The 23,542-nt window shown below is 38.6% G+C and overlaps 1 protein-coding gene and 1 pseudogene across 1 annotated transcript in view; one reads left to right on the forward strand and one right to left on the reverse strand.

Annotated features, from left to right (window-relative positions):
* Positions 1–23,542, reverse strand: part of Ate1 (arginyltransferase 1) — an 85,388-nt gene that overhangs the window by 56,682 nt on the left and 5,164 nt on the right. Inside the window, exons 3-4 of the mRNA XM_055608848.1 lie at positions 12,410–12,591; positions 9,294–9,393 (exon numbers count right to left, since the gene is read on the reverse strand). Coding sequence (XP_055464823.1) covers positions 9,294–9,393; positions 12,410–12,591 — 282 coding nt within the window. The remainder of the gene's footprint in view (positions 1–9,293; positions 9,394–12,409; positions 12,592–23,542) is intronic.
* On the forward strand, positions 21,303–21,640 carry LOC129678208 (eukaryotic translation initiation factor 1-like; annotated as a pseudogene).

The raw sequence follows: 23,542 nt of genomic DNA on the forward strand, positions 1-23,542 counted from the left end.
AATAAAAGATCTTCTGGAGGTATCTCCATCCCTGATCTCAAGCTGTACTATAGAGCAACAGTTATAAAAACTGCATGGTACTGGCATAGAAACAGAATGGTGGATCAATGGAATCGAACAGAAGACCCAGAAATAAACCCACACACTTACGGACACCTGATTTTTGACAAAGATGCCAAAACCATACAATGGAAAAAAGATAGCATCTTCAACAAATGGTGCTGGTCCAACTGGATGTCTACATGTAGAAAAATGAAAATAGATCCATACTTATCACCCTGCACAAAACTGAAGTCCAAGTGGATCAAAGACCTCAACATAAAACCAGACACATTAAATCGGCTAGAAAAAAAAGTGGGGAATACCCTAGAACTCATTGGTACAGGAGAAAACTTCCTGAACAGAACACCAACAGCACAGGCTCTAAGAGCAACAATCAATAAATGGGACCTCATGAAATTGAAAAGCTTCTGTAAAGCAAAGGACACCATCATCAAAACAAAGCGACTGCCTACAGATTGGGAAAGAATCATCACCAACCCTCTATCTGACAGAGGACTCATATCCAATATATATAAAGAACTAAACAAGCTGAAAAGCAATAAACCAAGTAATCCACTTAAAAAATGGGGAACAGAGCTAAAGAGAGAATTCTCTGCAGAGGAATATCGAATGGCAGAGAAGCACTTAAAGAAATGCTCAACCTCATTAGCCATTAGGGAAATGCAAATCAAAACAACCCTGAGATTTCACCTTACACCCATCAGAATGGCCAAGATGAAAATCTCAAGGGACAACACATGCTGGAGAGGTTGTGGAGAAAGGGGAACGCTTCTCCACTGCTGGTGGGAATGTAAACTGGTACAACCACTCTGGAAATCAATCTGGCGCTTTCTCAGACAACTAGGAATAGCGCTTCCTCAAGATCCAGCCATACCACTCCTAGGCATATACCCAAAAGAGGCGCAAGTACACAAAAAGGACATTTGTTCAACCATGTTTGTAGCAGCTTTATTTGTAATAGCCAGAAGCTGGAAACAACCCAGATGCCCCTCAACTGAAGAATGGATGCAGAAACTGTGGTACATCTATACAATGGAGTATTACTCAGCAGTGAAAAATAAGGAAATCATGAAATTTGCAGGTAAATGGTGGGACCTGGAAAGGATCATCCTGAGTGAGTTGACCCAGAAGCAAAAAGACACTCACGGTATATACTCACTCATATAAACATACAATATGGAATAAACCCACTAAAAGCTGTACATCTAAACAAACTAAGCAAAAGAGAGGACCCTAACTAAAATGTTCAATCCCCATCCTGAAAGGCAAAGAGGATGGACATCAGAAGAAAACGAAAATAGGAAACAACCTCGGAACCCGCTACAGAGGGCCTCTGAAAGCCAGAAGAAAACAGGAAACCACCTTGAAACCTGCCACAGAGGGCCTCTGAAAGCTTCTGCAGTATAGACTGTCAAAGCAGATGCTGAGCATGATGGCCAACTGATGGGCAGAGTGAATGGAATTTTATGTAAGAAGTGGGAAATAGTAAGAGCTGGAGGGAACGGGAACTCCACAAGCAGAGCAACAGAACAAGATAATTTGAACACAGGGAACTTCCCAGAGACTCATACTCCAACCAAGGACTATTTGTGGAGATGACCTGGAACCCCTGCACAGGTGTAGCCCATGGCAGTTCAGTGTCCAAGTGGGTTACATAGTAATGGGAAGAGGGACTGCCTCTGACATAATCTGATTGGCCTGCTCTTTGATCACTTCCCCCTGGGGGGGGAGCAGCCTTACCAGGCCACAGTAGAGGACAATGCAGCCACTTTTGATGAGAACTGATAGACTAAGATCAGAAAGAAGGAGAGGAGGACCTCCCCTATCAGTGGACTTGGGGAGTGGCATGCATGCAGAAAGGGGAGGGAGGGTGGGATTGGCAGGGGAGGAGGGAGGGGCTTATGGGGGGATACAAAATGAATAAAGTGTAATTAATAAAAAATAAATAAAAGATTTAAAAAAAAAAAAATTAAAACTAAATAAACAACTTAAGCATTTTAGCATAGTCCAAGATGAAACATACACAAACACATATATATGTATATACACATATACACAATTTATCAACAGTCTGATATATAATACTATTTATGTGATTCTTTAAAAAAATATTTATCTTTATTTTTGTATATGTACATTTATGTGAGTGTTTCCATGTGCACAGGAGTGCCTGGGGAGGCCAAAAATGGCACTTGATCCCTTCAGGCTGAGTTGTAGGTGGTTGTAAGGTGCCTGATATGGATGCTGGGAAACCATACTCATGTCCCCCACAAGAACAACAAATGCTTTTAACCAGTCATCTCTCCACTCCCTGAATCTAATTCTTTAGTTTAGATGCCCCTTTTCGCTGCTAAAATTAAATGTGAGTTAATACAAATGCTGGGCAAGTCAACTACCTTACTTTTCTCATGTGTAATGAGAGGCTTAGAACAGATGACCCTCAAGAAACTACTTTTGGTTCCAATGTGCCACATGTCTTCACTTGAGACAATTTTATTTAATTATATTTCTGAGACAATTTTAGAAACATGATTTTGTGATGAGTACCAGATTCTTTACCTCCCAGTGCCTGTAGGAGGCATCAAAATCCCTTACTAAAGTTATTCTGTGGTGATTTGTTTTACTGACTATGTCTAATCCATTGGACAGTTGACATCAAAAAAACAGATGCTCAATCAAAAGAATCCAGTATTTTGTCTGTGCTGTGGGTAACTGATGAGGTCATTTGTATTCCTTTCAGCCCAGCAATAGGAAAAAGTCCCTACCACATGTACCCACATGTAAGACCCTGGTCTGTTCGACTGTAGTAAAATAACATTTGCTGGTCTGTTTGGTCAAGAAACTTTGAAGCTCAGGGGTTTCAGTAGAACAGGATTTTGCTAACACAGCTCTGTTAATGCCAATTAACATTTTTTATAGGTGCTTTTGTACCAGTAATGCCAAAAATCTTTTTGTGGGCAAAGTCCTACAGAATTCCAGGGGTTCTGTCTGCCCGCAGTCCAGCAGAGGCACTCAGAATAAGAAGGACTGCTCAAAGATGAATTAGCCCTTTGTTTCTTTTCTGCTATTTCAGAACCCTTTCTGATGTTTCCACTGATGTCTGGCCATGTCATGACACCAAAGCAGACTGCTTGAAATCACTGTTTACTCTGGCCTGCATACAGCTCTGCTTGAAGGACTTCATCAGAACACCCCTTTCAGAATACACAACAGCCTCTCAGCAGTACTGACAGATAACATGAAGAGCAAAGTATTTTAAATTACGCCTAACAACACTTCAGTATACTCCAATTTTCACTTTCAAAAGTAATCAAGTAGTTTTTAAATGTAGCAAAAAGGTACAAGGTACAGGTAAAAAGAAAAATATAAGGTAAGCTTTTGAAAAGCATTGGAAATGCTTTTTTTAAGCTTTAGCAAAGTAGTAAAATTTTTGAAGTAAAATATCTTTTCTAGCACATAAAGAAAAAGTGTATAGAGAAGGACAAATATTGAGATGTGAATTAATATGGGAATTTGAGTATAACACACCAAAGATAAAATGATGATAAGAAAAAGAGAAGGGAAGGAAGGAAGGAAGGAGGAAGGAAGGGAGGGAGAGAAATTAGGCTCACTATGTACAAAGTAAAAATCTGAACAGACGCTGAAAGGATTTGTTTTTAATAAAGGCTTACTCCATAACACTAGAGATATCACAAAGATAACCTATGAACACACAAACACATTTATACCAATGGCACCATTAAAAATAAAATACAGTGGCTACGGTGATGGGTCAAGGGTTAAAAGCACTGACTGCTCTTTCAGAAAACTCGGGTTTGATTCTCAGCACCCACAGAGCAACTCACAACTGTCTGTTACTCTAGTTCCAGGGGATCCAACATCCTCTTTTGGCCTCCTCATGCATTAGGTATACTAGTGGTGCACAGACATAGATTTAGGTAATACACCCATACACATAAAAATAAATCTTTAACCAAGCCCATCTTAGGTAATATAAACACTGTAAACTAAGGAACCATAAGCAGAGAGGAGAACTTAACTGTAACACGTGCTGTTTATATAGCTTGAAGATGACCACATGGTGATTTCATCTCAAACAAAAGCAAAATCTGTTGACATGTGAAGATGACTTGTAGGCTCAATAAGAGCATTCAGCAAAAACCTTATAAAGAAGAACTCACATAAATCACATGGCATTTCTGGTATAACCACAGAGAAATTTGGTGGCTCTGCAAAACCTCTCACTATGAGCTACCATTAACAACTATCTAGATCAGCTCGTTTCAGGACATGAGCCTGTACAATCAACACAGGATAAAATACGGATTTCCATATCTACTCCACACTTCAGTCATCCAACACTGAGTAGCAAACCACCCCAACACTTGCTAGCCTAAAACACTACTTCATAACTCAGGACTCCTTGCAGACTAGAGCTCAGCTGGTCTTTTGCTCTTGGTCTCCTGAATTCAATCATGCAGTTGCACTGAACCATCCAAGGAGGCTTCAGGCACCACAGACAGGCCTCTTGCATTGTCTTTGGAGGTACTGTCTTGCTGTGCAGCCTGGAACACATTCACTGTGTAGCCCAGCCTGGCCTCAAACTAATAGCATTTTTTTTTTTTTTTTTGTTTAGTTCACAAGTTCTGGGATTACCATATGTAACTATGTATTTTTTAAATTCTTACTGTAGTTATTCCACTATTCACACTGTTAACAACAGAGCTCCACCCCCTACTTTGATTAGACCTAACAGCTTCCTCTAACATAATCCTGCCCTGCTTCCTTCCATGTCACATCAGCTGCCTGCTCCCTCAGTCCTGTCTCTACATCTTCCTTCCATCTGACACAGAAGGATTTCTCAAGCCAGTAACATTTTAATGTTGATTTTTCAAATTTAGCTTTTATGGAATAATTACATGCTTTCCCCCAATTTCCTAACTTCTCACATGAGTTTCCTCAGGATTCATGATTTCAAAAACATACCAAAAATGCCAGGAAGAAATTCCCATGTATAAACACTAGTCTTCATGTTTCCTTTGTTCAATTAAAAAAAAAAAAAAAAAGACACTTTAGAGTTTGAGTGTTAAGATTTCATGTGTACAAATGTTCTGCCTACATGTACACACGTGCACCACGTGCCTAACTGGTCCCTGAAAAGGCCAGAGAGGGGTGTTCAGTCCTCGAGAACTGGAGCTATGAAGGACTGTGAGCCGTCATTTGGGTGCTAACAACCAAAACTGGGTCCTCTGGAAGAGCAGCCAGTGCTCTTCATTACTCGGCTATCTCTCCAGCCACTAGGATAATTTATAAATATATAAAAAGTGAACAATATTCTTTTATTTTTGTTTTTTTTAATTTATTTTTTTGTATTAATTATAGTTTGTTTACTTTGTATCCCAGCTGTAGTCCCCTCATTACCTCCCAATGCCATCCTCCCTCCCTCATTTCCTCCCAAGCCCCTCTCCAAGCCCACTGATAGGAGAGGTCCTCCTCCCTTTCCATCTGACCCTAGCTTATCAGGTCTCATCAGAATTGGCTGCATTGTCCTCCTCTGTGGCCTGGCAAGGCTGCTCCCCCCTCAGGCGGAAGTGGTCAAAGAGCCAGCCACTAAGTTCATGTCAGAGACAGTCCCTGTTCCCATTACTAGGGAACCACTTGGATACTGAACTGCCATGGGCTACATCTGAGCAGGGGTTCTAGGTAATATCCATGAATGGTCCTTGGTTGGAGTATCAGTCTCAGAAAAGACCCCTGTGCCCAGATATTTTGGTACTGTTGCTCTCCTTGTGGAGCTCCTGTCCTCTCCAGATCTTATTAGCTCCCCCTTCTTTCATAAGATTTCCTGCACTTCGCCCAAAGTTTGGTTATGAATCTCAGCATCTGCTTTAATACACTGCTGGGTAGAGTCTTTCAGAGGCCCCCTGTGGTAGGCTCCTGTCCTGTTCCCTCTTTTGTCCTTCTTCCAATGTCCATCCTGTTTGTCTTTCGATGTGAGGATTGATCATCTTACCCAGGGTCCTCCTCCTTGTTTGGTTTCTTTAGGTATACAGATTTGTGCAGGTTTATGCTATATTATATGTCTAGTATCCACTTATAAGTAAGTATATACCATGTGTGTCTTTCTGCTTCTGGGATACTTCACTCAGGATGCTCTTTTCTAGATTCCACCATTTGCCTGCAAATTTCATGATTTCCTTGTTTTTGATTGCTGAGTAGTATTCCATTGTGTAAATGTACACAATTTCTGTACCCATTCCTCCGTCGAGGGACATCTGGGTTGTTTCCAGGTTCTAGCTATTATGAATAAAGCTGCTATGATCATGAGCAATATTCTTAAACACAGGTTAAGTGCTAGTTGCAGAGTTTACTGGCATGCAGTGGTTCAGCGAGAAGATGTTCTCTACAGAAGATTCCACATTATTTTATATTGTCATCCTCCGTTTCTAGAAGACCTTACTGAAAGGAAGACACTAGGCACAGAGGTAAAGGGCTGGCAGAAGATTCAGACTGAAGGAAGACACAGAAGGCCTAGAAATTCACTATTCCTCAGAACACTTTCGATACATGTTAGCACAAAGGCAGTATTCCCACATAGTCCACAAAGTGAGCCTTTGCATTTGCTATGCAACAGAGGAACTCAGCACCACTTTCCTCTGAGCAGAGGCAAGTGCGCACAACTTTAAATGTTTTCATAGAAAGGCAAAGTTGGTACCAACTAGGTCTTCCTTTCCATCTGAATTAAGAGATCCAGCTAACAGCTTGGAAGTTTGGGTGCTTTTGTTAGTACACAAGCAGGAAAATGACTGACCCCACAAAACGACTTCGTAAATGCTATCCAACTGAGGAGACCACATATTCACATGACAATACTAATCAATTCTATCTCATCCTCAATCATCCTGCTTTTCAGGTATAAAAACTGAGACTAGCTGCTGTCAAGCAACTCTCCACTCACACACCTGTGCTACTACTCTTTACCATCAGAGTAGTTACCTACACTCTGTAACCAGAGTCACAGACTTACCATATTCTCTTAGAACTATGTACCTGTTCCTGAGTTATATAACAGATTTGCAAAATAGAAGGTATCCTAATTACGTTCAACAAGTATTTGTTAAGCAAATGATTTTCTCACCATCCTACATAGCTGATGTTTAATCCTACCTCCTCATTAGCATTTCTACTCATTAACAAGTTTCGACTAAGTATTAAACATCAACTATGTAGGGGCTAGAGAGATGGCTCAGCTGGTAAGATACAGGAGAGAACCTGAGTTTGATCCCCAAAACCTAAGTAAAAAAGACAGGACATGGTCTTATAATTCCTGAGCGGAAGGTGGAGACAGGCAGTTCCCTGGAGCTAAACTCATAAGGTAAGTTCTAAGCAGGTGAGAGACCTGTATTTTTAAAGAATTGGATGGAACCTGAGTAACTACATTTGAGTGACACCTCAGGTTTTCCTCTGCTTTCTACATGTACATTGGCACACAGGTGCATATATACACACATGCACAAAATCTACTATGTGGCAAGGCCACTGGAAGTTAGCTAGGAAACAAAACAAAGATAACTATCAACAGACTTCTTCACCTAGAATATATCAACAGGACACACCTGAATTTGGGGAAGAAATGCAAAATGCTGTTGTCATATGAATGTCAAATTTAGTTTAAGCATCCAAAACAGAGTGCAGGAAAAGTCATTCCTAAACACAGAAATGATGGCTGAGGAAACTGAATGTAGCCAGTCCTACTTCTAGAGACCATGAGTGCTGACAATGGAACCATCAGCTATTCAATACTCAACCTCAAAGATTTAAAGTCAGGATCACAAGTACTAAGTCCAGTGAATTATTCTTTCAAAGAAAAGGAAGGAAAAAAGTGAAAGAACAAACAGCTCAGAGAGATTTAAGATATAATAACTAAATGTAATATATGATCCTTGTTTGGGTCCTAAGTTAAATAAACTGATGGTGAAACAGATTAGCAAACAGGAAATAGGATTACTGACTATACCAGATATGAGAAGATATTTAGAAACACTGTCAATACTCTTCAGGTGTGGTATTAAGACTGTAATCGTTTTCAAAGTGTTTTTGTGCTTTAGAAATACCCCACTACAATATTTACAAACACAAGGATATTCGTGAGAGTCAGGTATAACTCATGGTAGACCACTTAACAAGCATGTACAAGGTCCTGGGTTTGATTCCTAGTACCTCAAAATATAAGAGGAAATGGGGGGGGGGGGAGCAGTCCTAGATTCTTCAATTTAAAAAGATATCCTTAGTTGGCATGGCAGCTCATATTTTTAATCCCAGCACTTGAGAGGCAAAAACAGTCAGATAAAGAGTTTGAAGCCTGCCTGGTGCACATAACAAATTCCAGGTGAGCTATGGCTACATTAGAGCCTGTCTTCCAAAAAAGGGGTATCCTTAGTATGTTCCACAATAATTGAAAAGGAGATGAAGGTGGGAATGGAGTGAAAGGGGGTAAGAGAAAACAGAGTGACTGCAGAGTAGTGGGCACAAGGGTGGCAGTAAAGTTTTTATTTTTATTTTGCATGTTTTTGAACTGTTCACATTGTTTTAAAAAAATCCTATTTATAGACAGTATAGGTCTCCCAAATGTTTAACTGCTCACGTGCTTGTGGGGATGGCACTCAGACTCTTTACTTACAAGCATCTCTCCCTGAAATGTGCCTCTCCATCACACCTATCTTCACTCTTTGGAAGAAAACCCCATGTCCTCCTAGGACATCTACACACCACTGTCTCACCCAGTTTTATGCTATGACTCTCCCAGCATCACCTACAATACACATTTTGAGAGGGAGACCCCAGATGTATCGTCATGACCTCCAGAGCTGAGCACCACAGTGTGAAGCAGACAGAAGTGTGGTCGCAGGGACAGGAGAGTCAGACCCTCTGTGGTTCTGTATCAGCACTTAGGAAATACCAATGGCCTTCACTAAAGAGACCCTGACAACTATTTTCTAAAAGGAAAATGCAAAACATACTTAAATCTCACAACAACACACAGGACCAGGTCTGCACAGTAGAGGCTGTGAATCTCACTTCAGAAAGAGCTCCTTATGACCAAGCAAAACATCTCTTTAATAACTTGTTCCCGCCTCTACATAAGCCAAGTTCTCTGCCCTGAGATGCACACTGTTCTGAAGATTCATCTTCTGTACTGAAAACAGGCACAGGCTTGAAACTGAAATTACCTTGTATCTCATCTTGGGACAGGAGTGGATATAGAAACCCATATAATAATAGCTGAGCTGTGATGTTTTCTCATGCAGTTGTCGAGTAAAAGCAATTTCTCTGGAAAAAAAAACAAAACAAAACAGTACAATTAATTCTGGTTTCAATTTTCAAATAAAATCTAATGGAAAGCATCAAAACACCCAACTCTTTAAAAATAAAAATAAATGATTTTTATAACACAAGATGATTATTACTACAGCGATACCCCCAATAACCTCTAAATTATTTTGAACAAATACATCTAAGTTCAGATTTTATACTTTATTGGGCAAAAGAACTGACCTACAACCAACAGAACATGAGAATAAAGATATCTATAATATTATTTACTGTGCCCTAGAATGTTCAAAGCATCTGGGCTGTTTTAACAGCAGAACAAAATATTTAAAGATTAACAGCCATCACATTTCAGGAAAAATTATGTATGCATTTGCACAGAACTGTTCTGTCTGTATATGATCCATAGCTCTTGTACTGCTACGAGCAGTTAATGTGTTTCCTAGAATGAGAGGGCGGTAACACACCCTCTCTCCACACCCTCTCCATTTGTTAGCAGAGGGCTAATGAAACAAAAATGCTGAATCTCCACTGCATGGCTCATGTGTGAAGTACTTGTCATCTCTACTAAGATAAATCTTGGCACAACATTTCCCCTACTTGTCCTGAAGAATAAGCAAAATGTATAGGAGAGTTTCAAAAAAAATTTAAATTTCTAAAGCATGAAGCATACTGGTTTTGTCTTTTGAAAGTTTTCTTCCTTGTTCTTTTTAATAGCAGCAAGGAGTATAAACACATCCAAGAGCTTTTGTTTTATTTTGTAAGAGAAGGTTTCAATATGTAATGTAGTCTATACCATAACTTGCTATGTAGGCCCAAGCTGGCCTCAAACTCCCAATCCTCCAATCTCAGCCTCCTGAGTAACGAGATTACAGGCATATTCCACCCTGTCCAGTTAAGAAATTCCGTGTTTAATGGAATACTCTGTTCATTTTCAAGAACAAACTTAAATCTTTAAAAGGTTATCAAAAATATTTTAAATGTTTCTTTAACAGAATAAACATTACTATTCCTAGAACTAATCCATTTTCAAGACTCAAACTGAGGAAAGAATATATGTATCCAAGCAAACCTGACCCTCATACCCGTCCACACTCTTGACCACACCCTGGCTAGTCAAGATGACACTTGCTTTCTTGGTCCTGCCTATTTTAGATCACTGCACGCCTAATTCACAACCCATCCTCATCTATCCAGTAAGTCACTGGGGTCTATCTCCAAAATACAGCCTGAATTTGACCACCCTCACTACCTCTACCTAAGATATTCTAGCCTTTAAATTATTTAATATAAAGCACAGAGATCAGTTACAAACCTTGTGTAATTGTAAATTTGTTATTGATTTATTAATATAAAAAGAAAAGTCAGGGAGGAAATGACAAGGTGGGCACTAAGACATGGGCAAAAAATGATTACCAACCCAAATTGTAAAATTCAAACTGTTAGGTTAGAGAAAAGCATGAAGACTTCTACTTGGATAATTAAGGAAAATAATACACATTCAAAAACTAAGATAACGTGGCAGCATACCTCACAATAGTGTAAACAAGTGACTATAAGCTTTTAAGCCTGGCACTTAGGAGGCAGAGGCAGAAGGATCTCTGTGAGTTTGAGGCCAGCCTGCTCTATCAATAAAGTTCTAGGACAGCAGTTACCTAGGGAAACCCTGTCTTGAAAAGCCAAAAACCAAACCAAATCAAACAAACAAAATGAATGTGACTATAAGACACAAAGATTGAGAAACGAAAAAGAGAGAGAGAGAGATTCAAGCTACCTGAAAGGCAAAAGCAAAACAGTTTCCAAACATCCTTCTTTTAGTTATATTGCACACATAAAGAAAAGCAAAAAAAAAAAAAAAAGAACAGAAACTATTACTCTGAAAAAGACATCCCAGCCACAACCTTCTCTCCAAAGACATTTGTACGCTGTAACATCTTTTTGCAGCTATGGCCCCAAATAGAAATATCATTTTCTAACACGGGCCACAGATACCAGCAGACGATCAGGAACGTTCCACTGCTGTTTGTATGCATCTCACGATGTTCTGCAGTCACGGGCAGACCAAATATGTAAGTGGTCTCATAAGACTGCATAATGACACAACCTCCTTAGTCTGTGGGTGTACACTCTCCATGTTCAGAAAGCCATGTGCCTAATAAAGTGATTGTCAAATGTGGCCCTTTCCCTAAACAATGTATACTTTCTTACAGGAGATGCACATTCCTTTAATTCATTCATACCACACTAGTTTTGTATCTTGATTCATACTGATAATACATATATCGTAGTGATAACAATATAAATAATGTTACATTTAAGAACTAAAAATGATTCTGACAGGGGAGCTTAGAAAATACATTAAACAACAAACTCTCCAGATGTGGTTTGTTTTGAAAAATATATTTACTATTATTGTGTGTGTATGATGAAGGTAGAGAGAATGAATATGGCCTTTTTAGAGTTAGCTTTATTCTAGCACCTTTATATGAGTCCTGGAGATGAACCTCAGAACAACAGCCTTACCCAAAAGACACTTTACCTGCTAAGCCATCTCACAGGAGTCCCCAATGATTTCTTATACTCTAGAGTACATAGAAACATTAAAAGCTAGAGAATTACCATCAAACAATAGCTCATTTCTAAAGCTGTTACCTTTTTGAGAAAGGTTTATTTTATTCTCTCCTCCACAATTAATCTCATTCCCCCACCCTGTATGTATGTTTGTGTGTGTGTGTGTGCGCCCTTAGAGTTGGAGTTATATGTGGCTGTCAGCAGCTAGATGTGGGTGCTGACCAACTGAATTCCTGTCCTCTGAAAGAGCAGGAAGTGCTTTTAAATTCTGAGCCATCTCTCCAGCCCCCTAAAACTGTTACTTTTAAATATTAATATACAAGTTATGGGCCTACAATAGCAGGAAATTATATCATCAAAAAGGGATCCTGCTATTATATGATGATATAAACAAATTATCTGAACCTCCATTATCTACACCTAGAACTGTACAAAGAAGTCTTACCTTAATGCTGAATACACACCCAAAGATAGAAATGAATAATCAGGATCATAGTACAGATACACAGAAGACACACAGTATGGGAGAATGTCTATCACTCCCACAGCAATAATCTTCCCATCGAGCCAGTACTGCTGGTGAAAGGAGCCATAACCACACTCTGGCCCATTAGGAGGGTGCTCTGCCTAGGAAAAACAGACACAGAAACGTCAACAGGGAGACATTTTCTTAACATTAAAGAGATCTCTTAATCTAAGTAAGTTTTTATTTTGTTCAGGTAATTAAGTCCTAAATTTGCTTTGTTGTGACCATCTTCCAGTTAAAAAGTGTTTTACCATGAAAAACTCGATCTCTAAAAATAAAGGGAAGAATGTGAAAGAAAAAGGAAGAGTAACAGAAGAAAAAAATGAAAAAGTGGAAAAAAGGAGAGAAAAGCAATTAATGTGATCTACCTCATCTACAGGACCACTAAAGGAAACAATGTGAAAACATTAATCAGTGCAGGAAATACATGACACATTACAAGAGCTGACCGAAAGCTTCTAACAAGTTACAGGAAGAGACTTCTCAAGCTGTTTAAAAACAAAAAAACAATAGTTAACAGCACATTCACAGTAAGAAACTAAATGTTTCCTTCTCCTTCCCCACTTAAGATTATGAACACAGCCAACTCCTATTAGCATTATTTGAAATCTAGCTAATATAATAAGACAGAGGAAGGGAATAAAAGGAGCTGGGGGCGTGGAACAGTGGTAGGTGCTTGCTTAGCATGTACAAGTTCTGAGGGGAGAGACAGGGTGAGGAAGGGAGCAAAGAAAAAAGAAAAAAGGAAAGAAGAGGGAGAGAGAGAAGGGCAAGAAGAGAAGGAGAGAGGGAAGAAAGAGAAAGAGAGGGCAAGAGATTAATTCAGAATGAAGAAGAGAAAAATCAACTTTAACATATGACATGACTGTAAAAATCCCAAAGAATGAAGAAAAAACTGTAATATATAATTATAACAAAGCCTAGAATGAAAGGATAAAATGTGAAATTCAATTCTTTTATAACAACAGGGCAATAGAAAGTTATACACGGAAGGTGGGAAGGTAAAATGGTTATAGGTACTTCAGGAACTTCTCACAAAACCAAACATACTCTGACATTAAAAAACAGCAATCACTTTTTCTGTATTTATCCATTTGGTTAAAAAACTTATCTAAAAACTTAAAACCTCACAAGTTGTTTATGACATTTATTCCTAACTGGCCAAAACCAGAGTAACCCAGACATCCTTCAGTACATAAATAGGTAAATGCTGGCTCTTCCCTATAATGTATTATTAACAAAAGAAACAAACACATATACACATACACGAACACAAGCATGCACATGCATGTATGCACATGTATGCACACACACATGTGCATGAGACAGAGAGAGAGCTTCAATGCATACTGCTAAGTAAAAAATGTCAGTCTGAAAGTCTGCATCCTCTATAGTTACAATTACATTGTGTAAAAAGCAAAAGTATGCAGATTGTTTACTCCACATTATCAGGAGTTTGAGAAGTCTAGGCGAGGGATTAAGAGATGAAACATAGGCCATTTAGAATATGGATCTGTTCTATATAACACCATAACAGCAAGAAATCATACCATGCATCTTTATCAAAACCCATCACTTTAAAGGAGAGTACATCTTAATTATGCAAAATTTTGCAAATCATTTAGAAGGTCTTATGAAGGCATACAGACTTTAACAATAAATATAACTGTATGAAATATAAATGTATGAAAGTCTTACTGAAAGAGTTGACAGAGGAAGAGAGGTGAAACAAGCAAGTCTGGAAATATGTGTCTGTACAGATGAAAACAAAAGGAAGTCCATGTAAATACTGATAAACTACTTCCTGTGGGGGTACAGGTTAACAATTCTGACACTGCTATATGTTTAACAAACAATTAAGCAAACAGCATATGGTAGGGTTCTCACTGCTGTGGCTAGAGTTATCCAAGTGATGATGAATTATGGTTGAAAATGTGAGAACTCATGCTTGGCTTGCTGTAAACACAGATGGTTACACGCAGAAATGTGCACACTATAAGTATGTGCATGCTCAAGAGTTACTATACACACACGTTTCTTTTTCTGTCAGCTGAGAGGGCCTAAAAGAAACACCCTAGGAGAAATGAGTACACCCTACTGCCAAGATCTTGGTACATTTTCTGCAAGCAAAGGAACCAATACTAACAGGAGAAGTGACTGACTTTAGGGGTGGCAGGAAATACACAAAATGATCTTTCTGGGTCTCAGTGTCAGGGAAGTAGGACTCAAACAACTGATCCACACTCAAAGGAGCACAGGAGTTAACTGAAAGAGCTAATTCATTACTGAACTATTTTAAGCAACAAAGTAAAAGTGATCTATAACCCAAATATAAAATCAGTGTACCTACCCTACTTTATATCACTGAAAAATAATAAAAGAACAGATAGAAATCTCCCGTGCAGAAAAATATCAAATTTTACATAGATGCTCTGCCCTGAAGCCAAGGGAACATAAGCTATGCATAAGGCAGGCCCAGTGTTATTTTCTTTCTTCTGTTTGTTTGCTTCTTGTAATTCAATTGCGTGATTCTCTAGTGTGAGTTCTATAGGTGACATGTCACAACATGAAAAGGTTGGACATGCCTGACTCTCCTCTGCCACCATCATTTCAACCATGTTAGAAAGAGCTAAGTCTGAGAATAGCCCGCTTTTTCCAGAAAGCTCAGGAGCCCTTGCTAGAGAAGTACCCCCATGTCACCAAAGCTTACTGACTTGAGAATTTTCTGACGTGTGGTTATCACGTCAGAAATCTCTTTAGTTAATGCCTTTTGTCAACATTGCTCAACTCTCACAAACACACTGGGAGAAAAAATTATAGATTATACAGGAAAGCACACTATTTTGGAAAAAAGAAAGGAAAAGCCGGTTTGCCCTAAAGCCAAAGACATCATGTAAGTTGACAGGTCTCAAACTTTGTGGCTTTAAAACCCCTTCATACTTAGAAAAGTAGAGAGAACTCCCAAGAGTGCATATCTAATGGAATACATCTACAGATATTTACCAATCTACCAAAACAAAAGTGAAATTTAAAAAACAAAAATCCAGTAATTTAAATGTATTTCATTCATTCTGTGTCAGAAAAAACAATCAAACCTTGAGGTTTCCAAAATATAAAAAACAATATATAGCTGGGCAGTGGTGGCCCACGCCTTTAATCCCAGCACTTGGGAGGCAGAGGCAGGTGGTTCTCTGTGAGTTTCAGCACAGCCAAGGCTATACAGAGAAACCCCGTCTTGAAAAACCAAACAAACAAAAGCCCCCAAACATGACCAAAGTTACATGGTTCTGACTGTTTCCAAATCTGTATCAGAAGATCACTTGTGTCTCTCATGTCTGCCTCTGCATTTAATCAGTTGCCATCAGGAAGCCTCTGGAAAAGACTGTATTCTCATGGGCGAGTGAGTCAGGAAAACTAATGGCATCACAGCATTATGAGAACAACACCGATCTTGAGGATCCTCTGATATATGCAGCGGTGCATGAACCGCACTTCTGTATCTTTAAAATATGAGGAGCCTATAAGGTATAAGCTTAAAAGACAAAAACAAAAAAACAGGATTCATACTAAGGACTGCCCTCTGTTTCAATTTTGAGAAACAAATTGTCAGATACAAATAAAAGGAGACCAATGAGCACATTTAGGCCAGCTTTTGCTCAGTCTGAATGGTACATTCCTAAAGCCTGTGTTTACAGAATTACATAGTTTAGAGCATTTAAAAGCAAAGTCATGTAAACTACAGCACCTACCTTTAATTTCCTTATGAGTCAGTCAGTGATGGGATTAGCAATACTTAATTTATTTTCCAAGTCTGCAGTGTGCAGTTTAGGATATGTAAAGGAATTAATCAGAAATTTTTCACACGTGCCTCCATTTCAAGGATTTAGCTGATAACAGGAAAAAATAATAAAGCTCCCTTCCGAGATACAAAAGAAAATTCACCTTGAATTCAAGGGAAAGATGGCCGAGCTTTGGTGATTAATGAGTTATGCAGTACGTTTCCGTTTCTAAAGCAGCATGTAGAAATGACATGAATATTAATAGGCCAATTCTCACTTTCAGCCAAACTGCTCCCCAAATGGGTGCTTACTTATCCTAACAAAATACACCTGCCTCCTCACCTACCCGCCTTCCAGTGCCTCAGAGAGGCCCCACACATGCACGCTCAGAGTAACTAGCAAAGAGGAAGTCATTTGAGAGAATTTTCCAAGGAGAATAAAGATGGGAGGGAAAAATTTCAGGACAGAACCTGAGTTTTGTCAAGTTCCATCCAATATGTGAGAATTTCTCTTTCTGAAAGGTGAACGGTATTCTGTTGTGCCAGGGTAACACGTTACTGGTCATTCATGTGTCAAGGCACACCTGGGTTGGATCTACCTTTTAGCTGCTGTGAACATGCTGCTACAATCACTCCTACACTGTTCACTTCCCCTCTTTGCTGTATAACTTCTACATCACAGTGAATTCTCTAGGTATTTTTAGTTTTGGTTTGTTGTTGTTGTTTAAAATAGCCTCTCACTATGTAGTCCTGGCTGTTCTGTAACTTACTAAAAGGCTGGCCTCAAACTCCCAGAGATCTACCTGCCCTTGTGCCCAGAGGCTGAGACTAAAAAATGTATAGTACCACACCAAGCTCTATTTAGTTTTAAAAGGAACTATTATACCTTCCTCTACTGTAACTACACCATTTTATATTCCAGGCAATAATCCACAAAGGCTGCAATTTCTCTACTTCCACACCAACACTATTTCTGTTTTTCTTAAAAGTTAACCTGATGGGTACCAAGTGGTACTTCATGGTTTTGAACTGCAATTCCCTAATGGTTACTGGTGTTAAACAACTGACATTTTATGTATTATATTTTGTTTCAGCTTAAACAATCTCTAAAACTTTTCAGTAATTTTAAAATGTAATGTAGATCAAGAAATATAGGGGCTGGAGAGGTGGCTCAGAGGTTAAGAGCACTGTCTGCTCTTCCAGAGGTCCTGAGTTCAATTCCCAGCAACCACATGGTGGCTCACAACCATCTATAATGAGATCTGGTGCCCTCTTCTGGTATATAGGCATACATGGAGGCAGAACATTGTATATATAATAAATAAATTTTAAAAAAGGAAATATAATGACCCCTCATCGGATATCCAGTCTCTAGGTAATGGTAAAAATAAACGAATTAATTAAATAAATAATGAGCACGTGCCCTTCCTTCTTACTGACACACTCCACATTACCACTGGGTCATGTCAGCACACTCATCTTGCCACTGCAACAAGTGTAACAGAATGTTCAAGGAAGTGAGGGCACTTGTACCCTCTTAATCAGCCACAATGCCTAGAGGTAACAAATAGTTCGCAAGATTTCTGGCTGCTCTTATGATAAAGAATTACTTCACTAAAATAAAATTTACTGTTTGAGTAATAAGGATAAGTGAAACCATATTTAAAAAATAAGATATATATATACATATATATATATGAATATGAATATGTAAGAAGATGGGGTGACATTTGTTTTGTAAAAGAAAAAAAAATCTGAGTAAGCTTATTCTAAAGCAAAGTAGCAACGTGTCCCAGATCATAAAGAATAGAGAAGAAGAGAGAGCATGGAGCAGAGAATAAAGAAGAGCAAGCCATAGGAGTGGAAAGGAAACTTTACTTCTATGCTTTATGATACCTAAGCCCAGAAAGAGACCATAAGACCTACTAACATGTTGCTTAACCTGCTCAGTCTTGAGCGCTCTTCCTTTGGACACTCTTACACCACTGAGAAAAATGAAGTGTTAAGAGATTTCTCCAAGGTCACTAAGCCAATTTAGGGACATGCTGGGAAGGAGCAAAACCTGGACTTCCATCTCAAGTCAGGATTTTACTCACTGGACACAACTTCTGTGGCAAACCATGGGAACAGTCACAGTGGACGCCCATGTGCTATTTACAATAAACTAAGACATTTCAGCAATTTGCAAAACCAAGTGATAAGGAAAAAAAATATATTTCTTAGGAATTTAAATGCTCCCAAAGAGCAAAAAGTTTCTCATCTACAACCTAAATAAAACAGCATAGTATGACAAATCTTAACTGAACTTTACAAAGCTGAAGTAAGTGATAAAGGACTTACCACAAATGATTTTAATAAATGTAAAGAAGAAAGAAAAAAATATGAATTACTATAGAACTTATAGATTTTTAAAAAATTAAAATGTTAACATTAAGTGCTTTGCCTTAATCTGATTTTTGTGTATTTTAAATCCTAACTCTCTCAATAAAAAGACTTTACAAAGCAAGGCACTTCCCAAATGGCTTACAAAAAGTAACAGAATTTCAAACTTTGACCCTACAAACTAGACAGTATTTGCTGAGCCCTACAACACAACCTTGGATTGCAGAGTGACTGCCGCGTGAGCGTCATTAAATGCTGTTCAACTGGCAACTCTGCTTTCCCAGTCCTTCTTACAGGAAAACATATTCCCTGATGACATCCCAGACTGAGAACTCAATGAATGCCAAGATCAAACAAGGCTGATGTCCCCATGGAAACTAATCCACCCCAGGACTTACTATTCAAGCCTTTTCTGAAGCATTCACGCACAACTAATGGGCAATGAAAACTGTCAGAGAAGATGACCCTAATTTTGAACGCAGTTAAAAAGGTCTTGGGAGTAATGGTGAATACTTCTACTTGCTTAAAAAAAAGCCAGCTAACCCAGCAAGAAAATATCTGGAATTTTTAAAATCCGTATACTAACTCAAGTTTGTGCAGAAAAAATCTTGAACAAGACAAATGTGTGGCACTTTTCTATTTAGTGTTTGGATTTCTACTTTAAGCACGCTTCCTTTATTCTCAAAATCAACTCTTACATTTTAGTCACCTTGATTCTTTTCCAGGAAAGACTTCATTTTCATTTCATTGTCATTTCACTAGACAATACACATTTTCAATATACACTGTCTCAACAATCATGTGATGTCCAAAACTTAACTGAAGTACATTCACCTCCTGACCAATAAGCTTTGGAAGCACGATCTGGCTACATGTGCAAGATGCTTACACTGTACTCAACACAGCAAACTCAAGACAAGGAATGAGGTGTTCAGTTCAACTATTTGGCCTAGTTACTAGCAGCTCTGCCCAAGCCAGAACTGCCCAACTGCCCTGAGACATAAGGGAAGGGGACAGCAGTCAAAGGACAATCTGGTGCTTTTGTTCCAGATTTCTAATTGACACCTTTTAGTAATGACACTCAACTTCCAGTTCAAGTGTATGGGACACAATCTGAAAACTACAGGACTCTCTCCTAATGTATACAGCTATAAACAACAAAGCCCTGCTCCTCTCTTTCTGTTTTGGTCCAGTGGTTCAAGCCACAGTCTGTCTTCCTCTCATGATTTTCTATTATCACCAACAGACTGCTTACCATCACCTATAAGTGACCACAGTTTCATTAGATACCTCCTTCTATCTAGCTTTTCCTCCTCAAATAAAGCTGGGCCCAAGCACTAGACTAAAACAAGTAAAATCTCCAACCAACTCACCGGCTCAATCTCTTCCTAGCCCCATCCCCACAGCACTCCAACTCACGCCAGCTCTGACTGTCAGTGTACTCCATATTTAGAAGAATTATCTGATCTCCAGCTTAACAACTCTGCTTCTACCCTTCATGTCTCCAGGGCTTCTTTCGGGTCTTTCCCTCCCACAACTCCTTTTTCCAAATTCTGACCATTGGCAATACCTTGTCATAGAAAGCCATCTCATGATAATATTCCGACAGAAGAGACAATGAAGTTTTTGTATCGTCTTAGAGTGCCTTCCTAAGTCTTTTATAGAAAGCCAAGCAATTGCCCACTCAAAAAAAAAAAAAAAAAAAAAAAATCTTGAGGAATGATTTGAAAGCTTCATGGCTTGTTATCTAATACTATGAGCATTAATTTAAAAAGTACTAAAATATTAATTAAAACATATCAATTTCAATATAAACTACTATTTTGAAGGATGTAGTAATGGAGAGGATATCAAACCAAGTCAGATCTATTCTTCCCCGTTTTTTCTGTTTCTATGTAGCTCAGGCTGTCAGCACTTCTGTTCCTCTTGCCACCACTTCCAGCTAGGATTATGATATGTACCACTATGCCCAGTGACATCAGACCTTTCTATAATACTTAGAGCATTCAAAGACAAAGTGATACTTCTGCTTCTGAGATACCATTGCATATCATAACGCTAGCCACTTTAAGCAAAAGATTCTATGACTTTTCAGCAAATTTAAGAACCTAAACTAGAAGCACAATCTGACTTTAGAACGTTTTCAGATTTACTTTTTAAAGTGTGTGTGCGTTCTGTGTCTGTATATCTGTGTGCGTCGGTGAACATGAAAGCAGCTGTCCACAGAAGCCAGAAGAGGATGCTGCAGCCCCTGAAGCTGAAGATGGTTTGAATGCTCTTAACTAAACAGCTCGTGCTTTTTCTCAATCACTGGGCCATCTCTCCAGAATCCTAGCACTTTTCTATAGCCTTGCAAAATTCCCAAGCCCACCTGCAGTCAGCCTTCCACATTTATTAAGACTATCTATCAGACAATCACTGACCACCTTTCTGACTCTAAATGTGCTGGATAAGTCACATAAAGGGACATATAATATATAGTCTGTGTCTGACTTATGTTATCTATTATAATCTCCTTAAGATTCATCCATGGCCTAGTCAGAGCTGCTGCTGAGGACTCAACGGCCTCCTCCTCAAGTCCCCTCGCTTCTGAGTTTCATCCCGTCCCCCACTCCCAGGCCCGTACCCACTGAGGAAAAGGAATCATATTGTATGTCCACTATCCAGAACTTCCACTCTTTCAACCCCTCTGCTGATGCAAGGAAGGGTGATGACCTGCTTCCTGCTTGCACTGAGGATTCTATGCACATAATAATTCAACAGAGAAATGACAGGAAGACCCTTACTACTATCCAAGGGATCACTGATGACTAGGATAAAAAGAAACTAGTGAAGGCCTTTAAGAAAAGAATTGCCTGCAATGGTACTGTAATTGAGCATCCAGAATATGAAGAAGTAATGCAGCTATAGGGTGACCAGTCCAAGAACATGCCAGTTCCTGACAGAATGGACTGACTAAGGACAATCAGCTGAAGGTTCATGGGTTTTAAGTGCTTGTAGCTCTGAAGCTTAAGTGAGGATTTCCTTGCAATGAATAGAATTTCCCTTCTGTCCCTTGTTACAAGTTTTATGGGGTCCACTTTTAACTTGGACTAGTATAACTCCTTCATGCAATAAACTGAAAAGAGCCAAAAAAAAAAAATTCATCTATGTCCTTTTCCATTGCTAACTACTATTCAATTGTATTCATTCACCAGCTGAGAGATGTTTAAGTTCTTTCTACGTTCTGCCTATGATAAATAATGTTGCTGTAACCATTCATATACAATTCTTTATGAGGATACATCTTTTTATTTCACTTGGGCATAATCATCAACGATCAATCAAGAGGTGAGTTTCTGGATCATAAAATAATGGTAATGTTTCAAAAAACGGCTGAACTATGGCTCTACATTTTGCTTTCCTACCAGCAAAGTAAAAGAACTCTAATCTCTCCACACTGTGCCAGTCTCCATCTGTTGTTTGATTCCAGCCATTTGGTGAGTTCATGGTGATTTCTCACTCACTATGGTTTTACTTCCATTTCCTAAGTGAATATCAATGGATAGTTTCTCTAGTGTTTTCTAGACATCTGTCTCCTCTGGAATAGCACAACGCCAAGTCTCTCAACCACTTTTACCTAAGCTCTCCTGTTATTAGAGTGCTATATAAGCATTCTGCTGGTTCTTGATGCCAATTTAATTACAGTTTCAATCCTCTTAAATTTAGTGACCTTTGTAAAATAGCCTAGAATATGCTCTGGCTTGATGAATATCCTTATGTACTTGAAAATGTACCTATTTTAAATGTCACAATGAAACCCCTAACTTTGCATGCTCACTTAAATTTTTAAAGGGAGCAATGAAGGGGACGTAGCTCAGTACCAGAGTATTTGTCTAGGCTATTCCATGCCCTGGGCCCAAGCTCTAATGCTAAGGGAAACAAAACAGAGGAGCAGCTGGGAAGCCAGTTAAAGCAAGAATGCTTTACAAATGAACCATGCCTTCTATAGTTTATGACTTGCTTGACTTCAGATCTTTTTGTCACTGAAGAATATATTATTGATAGACATCAATTAAGTAAAACTGTGACCACACTGTTCAGGTCTTCCAGATTATTTCTAACTTTGTCTAAATGGTCCCTCAAAGTATCAAGAAATTGTCCTAAAATCTTTAACTGTCACTGACTTTGACTATTTCTCCTTTACCTTCTATTGGTTTTTATTTTTATTTTAAGGGTGTTATTTTTAATGAATTACATTTTAGAAAATACTTGACTTTCATTTTTCATTATGAAGCATCTTCTTTCTGTCCTCAGTTTCTATCCTGAAGACTACTTTGTCTGATTTAACGACAGCTAATCCAATGTTTTTATGGTAAACATTCATTCATGGGAACAGCTTACTGCAGTCTTTTATTTCCTCTAAGTCCTCCACATCTTCAAATTTAAGTGTAGAGATTACTTTTATTTTTTTATCCAGCCTGACAATCTCAAACTTTTAACTGGAGTGTGTGGCCCTATACTGTACAACAGCATAACTACTGACCACATGTGGCTATTGGAATTTAAAACAAAAATCTGAAAAATTCAAATGTAATACAATAGCCAAGATAGATTGGAACAATGCGAAAATAAAATTTCCCATGAAACCAAGTTTGATTTAAGATTTTATATTTAATGCAATAATTAACTGTATTTAAGAGGGCCATTTGCCACTGGTCTTATACGTTTCTATTGTTGGTTTGTTGGTTTTTTTGGTTTTGTTTTTTTGTCCCACTTATATTTTTAGTTTACTTTTCCTACTTTTTCTTACCTTTTATTGAACTGAAAACATTTTCACACTGTATCTTATCAGCACTACTGGATCATTAATGTTCTCTCTTTGTATTGCCCCCCACCCCGTACACGTCCCA

The sequence above is a fragment of the Psammomys obesus genome, unplaced genomic scaffold (genome assembly GCF_907164565.1).
Source record: "Psammomys obesus unplaced genomic scaffold, mPsaObe1.curated_primary_1811, whole genome shotgun sequence".
NCBI classification, from domain to species: Eukaryota; Metazoa; Chordata; class Mammalia; order Rodentia; family Muridae; genus Psammomys; species Psammomys obesus.